Genomic DNA, 10,221 nt, shown 5'->3' with positions numbered 1-10,221 from the left:
TTCCTTCCTTCCTTCCTTCCTTCCTTCCTTCCTTCCTTCCTTCCTTCCTTCTTTCCTTCCTTCCTTCCTTCCTTCCTTCCTTCCTTCCTTCCTTCCTTCCTTCCTTCCTTCCTTCCTTCCTTCCTTCCTTTCCTTCCTTTCCTTCCTTTCCTTCCTTTCCTTCCTTTCCTCCCTTTCTTCCCTTTCCTCCCTTTCTTCCCTTTCTTTCCTTTCTTTTCTCCCTCTCCCTCTCCCTTTTTCTTTTTCTTGAGACAGGATCTCTATCCCCAGGCTGGAGTGCAGTGGCATGATCTCAGCTCATTGTAACTCCGCCTCCCAGGCTCAAGAGATCCTCCCGCCTTAGCCTCCCAAGTAGCTGGGATTACAAGCACACACTACCACGCCCAGCTAATTTTTGTATTTTTTGTAGAGACATTTGTTTCACCGTGTTGCCTCGGCTGGTCTTGAATTCCTGGGCTCAAGCAATCCACCCACCTTGGCCTCCCAAAGTGCTGGGATTATAGGCATGAGCCACGGTGCCCAGTCGAAAGTATCCTCTTTTTAAAATGCACACTGGGAGCTGGGCAGGGTGGGACCCAACTGAAGTAGTGCCATCAGAATCCTTCCCTGGAAATACCAGCATCTCACACTTCCTGTAGGTAAAGAGGCAAAAACATAGAGACGTTAGCAGGTCCAGTTGAGTTCCTTAGGTAGGGGTGTTGACAATGTGAGAGGAAAGGGATACTCAGAAGGAAGAAGAGTGAAAAAGATAGGAAGTTGTGAAATCCACATGCCATCCCATTCTAAAATTTTGCCTAAATCTTGCCCTACTCCTGTCCAAAGAAAACTCCTATTTTCTTTTTTGCTTTCTCTGCCTCCTGTTAACCCCAGGTCCTCTTGCATCCTACTCCAGACATTAAAACTGATAACACAATCATTAATATTGTAGTTCAACTTCATTGTGGGCATAAGTGAGCATTTGTGGGCCAGAGTTGCTTCCTGAAATCCAGTTACAAGGTTATAACTGTGAGAAGAATGCCCTAGGTTGTAAATAGTGATTTATAAGCTGATTTTTGGAAGATAATCCACCTGTAAAGTGGGGATTGCTAGAAATAAACATATTTGCAGATTCTAGTTGGGGATTGGGTGGAGGGTTGAGTGCTAATCTAACAGTGAAAGAAAAGCTATAAAAAGGTTAGGTATTCTTTCAGTGCTCACTCTTTCTGTAGACATAATTTTTTATTTTGAGAACTTGATTTTCCTATTTTTCCCCTAAATGCCAACAGCTGTGGTATGAATTTAGAGTTTGTCAGCCACACTTTGTGCCTCTGCAGCCAAACCCTCTCCACCAAATCCTCTGACAAGCATAAGATGATGATCAAAGAAAAGAGTGGAGGGTGCTGGGGAGCCCCTTTGCGCAGTTGGCCACACCATCAGGGTTCTTGGCCTCCAGGGCCAGGGAAGAGCTAATGCCCATCACAGCCCTGTCTATGGCTCAGCCCCTCTGTGCTGCTAGAACCCACCCCTTCTTGCCCTTCAGAGGTTTTAGGATTGCTATGTACGTTGCTAATTTAGCTCTGGGTAAGAAGTAAGACAAATGCAGTGCCAGAAGTCACAAATCCATTTTGTTTTCTTGTGCAAGAAAATAGCATTTACTTCCTCCCCAGCTAAGTGGGAAAAGCCGCTGAGCAAACCCTATAGTCCAAATGTTCTGTTCTCTGTTAGGGCTCCGGCCCTTCCTTGGTGAAACTGCACCATTTTCTGAGGACTTGGCAGAGCTGACCAAGCCTCTGAAGCTGGGCACTCAGGGTCCCCCAGGTCCCCTGAGTTCTTTCTGTGTCCTAACTGAAAATCAGAGTGCCTTGACCACTCTCTGGCCTGGTTAACTTGGATTTGATAAGGGTGGTAAGAGCTGGTTAACTCTGTGGCTCACCAGGGTTAATTGATCTGGTTAGCCACTCTGGGCAGAAACTAAAGGAGGCCTTAGGCACTTGTCTGGTAGGGTAGACACCAATGGGTGGTTCTGTCTGGAGGTGAGGCAGAAAAGATTAGCAATGTCACAGCCCTCCTCCGTCAGACAGCACCTACTTGGCTCCTGGGCTGTTCCCTGAGAGACAGGATCATTCTGGCCCTGCGAAGGAGATATGCCTGGGGGTCCTTCACCATAGAACCCTATAAACAAGGTACAGGCTTTGTTGCACAGATTGACACTGAGGGTGGCGGTCTATGCCCCTGCTTTCCAGGGGCCGGATGGCACCCCATTCACTGCCAGCATGCACGGTAAACCCCTCAAGACTGCTCCACCTGGATGGAAGGACACTGTTTCCCACCGTATGTCCCTTGGATGGGGCTTCGTGGCTGAAAGAGGGGAAGTAGAAACAATGACTGGCACAGCTAAGGTGAGGAGTGCTGCAAAAACAGGGGAACCTGAAAAGAGACCAGAAAAAAAGGGAGATCCAACACAACGGGTGTCGAGGAGCCAAATTTGACAAGACCTTCTAAAGACAGGTCCAAAAACAAAATAGACAACCCAGTACAATTCTCCTTAGACTTTTAAAAACCCCAAAGCCAGAGTACCAGTTTGCCACTAGGGTTAATCCTAAACCCTGGACACTGCCTCTAGAAAAAAACCCAAGGATAGAAGGTGGTGAGCACTGCAGCCTCTACACTGACAAGAAAGCGAAGTTCTCCTCAGTGTGGTGCCATTCATTGGTTCCCTCGAAACATAGTTTTGACTCTGGTGGTTCCAGGGCTGAGCGTACTCCATGCCTGCTGATCCTCACAGTTTCTGGGCCCCTGACTCATAGATATAGATCCAGAGATCTATCCACCTGCCTTTGTGAGATGAGCACGCCTCCTGTTACAAATTAGACATGCTCCACTTACCCACTGTGGGTCTGCATCTCAGTCCCAAAACACATTTTAGGGAGAGACAGTCTCCTGGGAGCTGCCTTTAGAGGAACGCAGACAAATTCCATCTCTGGGCAAGGGTGATAAGAGCCACACTCCATGGGGAGGCCAGATGACAGCCAGTATATGACCCCACCCAAGATAGATTCTACAGATACACATCTCTCAGGAAGACTCAGAAAGATAACAGCAGCTACTCAAAAACGAAAGAGAGTGAGGATTGTGCATCCTACACAGAACCCATATAACAGCTGTGTGTGGCTGATGCAAAAATGTAACAGCATCTGAAGGATGATGGTTGATTACCAAAAACTAAGGTAACTCTGGCCACACATGCTGTGGTCCCAAATGTTAGCCCCAAAAGACTAACTGTTTAGGAATATGAAAGACTGTCCTACAACAAATCTTTCTTGAACATACCCTTAGATCCAGAGTCCTAGGACATGTTTGCTTTCACCAGAGAGGACCCAAGTGAACCCTTCAGGCTTTCCTCCAGGGGTGCTCACAGAGCCCCACTACTGCCTTGGCTTGATGACCAGAGACCTGGCTGTTTGGGTGAATGCCTTGCATATTGCCTAAAACATTGTATAGATAATATGTCACTGACTTACACAGGTTTGAGTCTTTTATAAAAGGCTACCTAAAAGGTTCTTAAACACCTGCAATTCCCAGAGGATAGGTTGTCAATGAACAGAAAGTCCAGGAACCAGGGGACACCATAAAGTCCTGGACATGGTCTAGTCGGGTGAGGCTGGTTTTTCCAATAGCCATATTTGACAAAAGACACAGCTGCAAACAGTTGAAATATTGCAGACCGTTCTAGAGCCACTAAGATATGAAAGGACCTTCATTTCCACTTGGCCCACTATCTCAGGCCATCGTACTGCCTAATTAAAAGGGAGCACAGTGGCGCAGAGATCCGTTTTTGGGGTGATTCCAGCCTTAGGTTTGACAAGAGAGACTGTGTGTAGGGTGAAGCTGCAAGCCTGGGCCTGATTCAGTTGTCAGCTGACAGCCTCTTTGGGCAGTCACTTCCTTCCAGGTGACTGCTAAACTAGTCCATGGAGCTGTACTGTACCTGAACCCTCAGCCTGGTGGTCTCACTTTCTGGGATATCACCTTGAATGGAAATTGGCCTACAGAGTGGCTCTACTTTTCCTGGAGGTCTTAGGCCATGATAATATCCAATCTTGACTTTAGCTTGGGAGATAGTAATCTTGGGGCCCTGAAGGTTCTCACCCGTTCGGCAGAAGCCAGACACTAGGGGAACAACAATAATAGTAACTTTTCTTTTAAAAGTTAATGTAAGATCATGCTTTTATATACTTTTTTTTATTTGATCATAATTACAACTCCACGATGTGGGTTGTATTGTTCTAATTTTATAAATGAGGAAATGAAAGCTCTGAGAGGTGAATTAGCACTAATAAAGAGGAAGGAGCCAGGTTCAGAACCCAGGTTGATGTGACTTCAGTCTAGTGATATTTCTACTGCTGTATGCTCCCTCACAGGGGAAGCAGGAACATCTTCTTTCTCAAAGACATTAATCATGTGAAACATTTCATTGAAATGTAACATTAGATTAGAAGAACAGTCATCACAGCATGACTAGTAAATGAATAAAACTAATTCCTCCCTTTCCCAGAGGCTACATGGTGAAAACGGAAGGGTACACAGCCTTATACAAGCCAGAAATCCTGGCAGCTACCGTCTGAACCTGAGTTTTTCCCATTTATAAAATAGAATCAGTAACATCTATTTTTTTCTTACAGGACTATTAACGTATGTGAAAACACTTTGAAAACCTTATTACTTTTTATAAATTCTGAAGCCCTTTTACCCCAGTTACAGTTTCTTCGTCAGCTTCAATGCTTTTCAAGATGTTAGAAGAAAAAGGATGTATTAGCACTTATTTGCTCATGAGTACTTTCAACACTAGGCCGAAGTCATTTAAATGAAGAGCTCTGGAAAGAGAGAGGTTTAGAAGAATATAAGAGAGTGAGATTAGCTACTGTCATGTTAAGTCACAGGGAACATCTGGGTGCTTTGGAATCCAAGGTGCATGCTCATGTCTCTAAGCCAGTGTGGCTGAGTAAGCGGAAATGTTCGGGCCAAGTCGGTACCCTGAGAGGATCAGAACACTGTCTGCTGCAAACAGTTACGTATGTTCTTAGAAACTTAAAAATAATTTTTGACCTCCTTGATAAATTTTAATATAAAACAAAAATAGTGGAAGTATCTAGACAGTTTTTGAAAGAGGAAATTTTTAAAAATTGTCCAGAACATGAATAACCCTGCCAACTTGATGGGAATTTAAAGAAACCCAGGTAGAAAAAGGAAAACTTTTTTTTTTTCTTCACCTGTCCAGTTGGGAGACCACTTGGTCAAAAGATTCAGGTCAGTGTCAGTGAGTGCGAGTCGAAACAGACGCTGCTGGGGAGTCCACTGGTGTAGACTTTCTGCAAAGATGTTTGGCAATATGTGTTGAGAGCCTTACCATTGTTAATGACTTGAGGTCAAGTGATTCCAATTATAGGATGTATCCTTATGGAAATAATATAGTTGTATATTGCACAAATATTGGGATGTTCATTATGGTGTTAATCATAATTGCAAAGTATTAGAAACAACCTAAATGTTCAATAGTGGGGAATAGTTAAGTTTTCGACAACCATATGAAGGAATATAATCAGCCATTTAAAATCATGTTTTTAATGATAAAAAAATGTTAACATGAAAAAAGTTAAAAGTAGGATGCAAACCTGTCTCCTTACACACATAATTTATAGAAAGCTATATATCTTAAGCTAATAGTTGTATTTTCTAAATATGTTCTCCAAAATTTCTACAATGAATATATTTTCTAGTCAGAAAAAAAATTATTTTAGAAAAGAAGTTCAGAGAAAGGGAATGTAGTTGTTCATTAAATTCAGACCTTTTAAAATGTAAAATAAAATTTTAAGTAGTGCTACAAATAAAAGTTACAGTACCATTTTAGCAAGTGAGTGAATAACTTGAGCAGATTGCCCAGAGGTTATTAAGGGAAAAATAGCAAACTTCTTGGGTGACATTCACATTTTTCTGGTAGTTATAAAGAAACCGTGAATTTTCTAAACTAGTAGGTTATGAGTTGTAGATTTCTAAAGCTGTTTTCTTTATACCACCAATGTTTTACGTAGTGCTTTTTTTTTTTTTAAATACAAGTGAGGAAAGCTGAAAATTTCTGAATAGAAAGAGCAGTTTGCTTCTAACTATCACTTGAAGTTCTTTTGTTTCTAGAAGAGATGTAATATTATTCCTGGGAATGAGTGCCAGATTGATTTACTCAGAAGAGGACATTTTCCTGATCAGTATTGTGAATAAAAGGAGACTGTTCAGAAAGATTGTTAGGCTTTGACTTCTGTTTAAATATTTATGTTCAGACTGTGGCCAGGTAATGTGTAAGGTCTTGAATACGCTCATGGACACTGAACCTCTGCATTTTATTTTCACAGTGTCGCTCTTGCAATATATTATCACATCAAAAACAGGTATGTGGATGGTCGTGTGCTAAAAACATCATACATTATCTTCTGTTACGTTGTTCCTATTTTTTTCATATTTTAGTTGCCTAAACCTTTGAATTATACATTCTTAACTCATATTTTCATAGAATTTCTAAAGGTAGTATAATTTACTAAAACTTCCCAGGTAAGTGCTGAACTGCTTTCGAATCAGAGGAAACCAAATGAGTGTGGTTGAAACCAGCAAAACAGACAAAGCTTCTCAACGATGTTTGGCTTCCTTTTTCTTCTTTATTTTCTTTAAAATTTATTTAAACATTCTGTCTTTTGTAAAATGTCGTTTTAAAAGTTCACTGGGTGCAACTTGAACATGAAAAAATGTTTAATTTATAGTTTGAATTCACTAGAGGCAATTTTGGTGTAAATTTAGCAGGCATAAACTATTTTAATATAGAAGCCCTCTCTGATGTAAGTGTATCTGGCAATAGTTGGTTAATTTTAAAAATCAGTTAAAACAGGGAGTGAAAAAAAAAATCTACCTTATACATTTTATTTCAGCATAAAACATGTAAGAATACATTCATTTGCCAATTTTTAAAAAATACAGCTTCAAAACATTTGCTTCAAGCACAGGACATTGATTGGAGAACCAAAATTTATTTCTTTCATAAGCCACAGCTATAATTAATTCATCCTTTCCAAGTTTTTTTTTTTTTTGTCAGTAGTGAGAAAGCTTGAGGACATTTGCATAACAGATGAGTATAAAATCTTTCCAGTTTTGACCACACCTAATCTACAGCAAATTTATTTTTAGCAATTTCCTTTTATCGGATGTTTCCAAAGCATCCTCCTTAGTTTTCATGAGGACATAGCCACTCTCATGGTAGTCATATTTCATGCATAATGTGACAATCATGTATGTTACATGAGTCTGCTGGGTGCAGCTGGTGTGAACTAGTTTGGGAACAAGCAGAGCCACCACATGCTAAGTGCAGAGCTCAGCCGGTGGGAGCCCCACACCTTGTATCTGTTTACAAAGTGTGGTTAGTCAGTGCAAGGGAGGTTGGATGACAGCTTCTAATGAACAGTATTGGAGAAAACACGAATATCCAGGAGACACCTAGAAAGGAATTCTCTGTGATCATCTGTTTCCATACTGTAATTGTGATTCATGGTTCTTTATGGTGCTTGAGAATTTTGGATTTAAGAAGTTACAGAACAGTACAACTTCAGAACCCTATATCTTGAATTAGAGTAATGTTATCAATGAAAGTGTAGATTTTGTTGCCTATTTCTATACTAGTTCAAACTTTTTAAATCTGTAAAGCTTAAGAAACAGTGGAATTCCATTGATGAAGCTCAGTTGTACTTTCAAGACAATTTTGCATTAGAATCTCTATTTCTTAGTACTTAGACTATGATGGATCCTGAAGTGAATGTAGCCAGAGCTGATAATAGTAAGAGTTGGCTTTGTGAAGCACCTACTCTGACTCCTCTGGTCAGTTCTTTACATGCTTTAATAACAACTCCTTAAGGTGATGCTGGTATCTTCATTTTACAGATAAAGAAATTAGAGGCACGGAGAGATTAATTTGACTAAGATGATACAACTAGTAAATTGGGGAACTGGGAAATGAATGCAATCTAGCACTCAGACCACTAATCATATTGCTCTCCTAGATTAATGGTGATAAATTGCACCAAAAGTGAGTGAGTGGAAGTAGAGAAAGTCTAACTGAAAAATTGAGCATTGTAAACAAGCATGATTAATGTACAGATTGCCACCTGCACGTCTCTAGATATGAGGAGGCATGCCCGTGTGCACGCCTGCTCCTCGCTGTCATGCTAGGCTGGCCTTTGGTGCTGGTGATAGACCTGTTAACTTGATAAAGGTGGTGTGGTGCTGTTCAGCTGGGACACACAGCTTTTAGTGCAAATAAGGAAACAGTCTGCTTCTCAGAGGATTCTCCAGAATTCCCTTTCCTGAGTCTTCTTACCTTGAGCTCTTAATTCTCATTTATATTTTTAGACTCTGTTCTCATTTTAAAAATTACTTCAGGCGAATGTTTCTCTAGAGTACTGGATGCTTTCAGGGGCCCTTGTTCTTCAGCAAAATTGAATGGGTCTCAACTGCTGAGGAATGGGGTCCTGGGCCAGGCTCTGTCTCTTGTGTAGCATCTTGAATGCCTCATAGAGATTCAAGATTTGGTTTATTTGAAAACTCAGTAAATAAGATGAGGGAATCCACTGATTCTTTGTAGCCAGGGTTGGTGTCAGAGTGTAGCCAGATGCACCCAGAAGCTGCTTTTTGCTCACAGACTCCCTGCTGGGTTGAACCTTTCTTTCGTTTGGATTGATCTGTGTCTCTGCTGCCTGTATTCATACAGGCAAATGTAAATGAGCACAGGTGTGAATGCCCAGAGCTTTAAAAATAATTGCTGTGACCGAGCGCGGTGGCTTGTGGCTGTAATGCCAGCACTTTGGGAGGCCGAGGCAGGCGGATCACAAGGTCTGGAGATCGAGACCATCCTGGCCAACATGGTGAAACTCCGTCTCTACTAAAAGTACAAAAATCGGCTGGGCGTGGTGGCATGCACTCATAATCCCAGCTACAGGGGATATTGAGGCAGCCTCTACAAGGAGGCTGAGGTAGGAGAATCGCTTGAACCTGGGAGGTGGAGATTGCAGTGAGCTGAGATTGCGCCACTGCACTCCAGCCTGGTGACAGAGCGAGACTCTGTCTCAAAAAATAGTAATAATAATTGTTGTTGTGCAAATGTAGGAATGAAAATTTAGCTGTTTTGTTAAGCTCTTTCTCTTTTATTTTTACACAGATGTTAAATTTCTAAAGCAGATATTGTAATGTTTGCAATGATGAGTGTATGTTAGGGACAGGTCTGTAGCCTTCTGAAGTTCTGAAGCCTGACACTGAAGCACAGACTATGGAAATTACATGCAGTTAGCCAAAAGTTGTCGTTTCCAAGTTTGTTGTTTACAGAAAATTTTTTAGGCAAAACTTAAATTTCATATAACAGATGAAAGCAGAGCTGTCACTGGTGTGGTACAGAGGGTCCCCACAAAGCCCAGCAGCCCATGGCACTGTGTTCACAGTGAAAGCTACCTCTTTAAGTGGTTCTGTGCATGTACCAGCCTGTTAATAACCAACTATTCACTTACAGGTTATTGACTAAAGACTTTTTATCTGTCACCTCTTGTTTTTCAGTGTAAAATTGTGAAACTTAATGAAGTAATGATGTTGCATGTTGTGAATAATAAGACTGATCTCTAGGATACATTGAGTATTCATTCTTACCCTGGCACTTCTTTCCTATCACCCACAATATGGTAATGGCTTAAGCAGATCATCAACCTTTGCTTGGAAATAAGATGTCAAATTTAAGTCATTTGCGTAGATTTGGTTCATTTGAAAACTCAGAGCATTAAAATTAAATTTTTACTTAATTTAGCTAAGTGTGGTTTATAACGTTTATTTCTTTGGGCTATTTTAATCAAAAGTGATTAACTATTGCACCCAAGAAAAATCATTATTCATGAATAACCATTTAGCACTGACTTGTGTTTCCTGAAATAGTCGAATTGACTGGGTACAGTGGCTCACACCTGTAATCCCAGAACTTTGGGAGGCCAAAGCAGGTAGGTCTCTTGAGGTCAGGAGTTCGAGACCAGCCTGGCCAACATGGTGAAACCTTGTCTCTACTAAAAATACAAAAAAAAAAATTAGCCGGGGATGGTGGCAGGCACCTGTAATCCTAGCTACTTGGAAAGCTGAGGCAGGAGAATCGCTTGAACCCAGGAGGTGGAGGTTGCA

General features: G+C 41.2%; 1 protein-coding gene across 6 annotated transcripts in view; it reads left to right on the top strand.

Annotated features, from left to right (window-relative positions):
- Positions 1-10,221, top strand: part of CCNY (cyclin Y) — a 305,165-nt gene that overhangs the window by 254,060 nt on the left and 40,884 nt on the right. For 5 of the 6 annotated variants that reach the window (XM_025396336.1, XM_025396335.1, XM_025396332.1 and 2 more), the window contains one exon: positions 6,384-6,419. The exons of the other annotated variant lie outside the window; for it this stretch is intronic. In XM_025396336.1, coding sequence (XP_025252121.1) covers positions 6,384-6,419 — 36 coding nt within the window. The remainder of the gene's footprint in view (positions 1-6,383; positions 6,420-10,221) is intronic. 6 annotated transcript variants of the gene reach the window in all.

This window comes from Theropithecus gelada, chromosome 9 (assembly GCF_003255815.1).
Source record: "Theropithecus gelada isolate Dixy chromosome 9, Tgel_1.0, whole genome shotgun sequence".
Lineage (NCBI taxonomy): Eukaryota > Metazoa > Chordata > Mammalia > Primates > Cercopithecidae > Theropithecus > Theropithecus gelada.
This window is presented reverse-complemented; position numbering and strand designations above follow the sequence as displayed.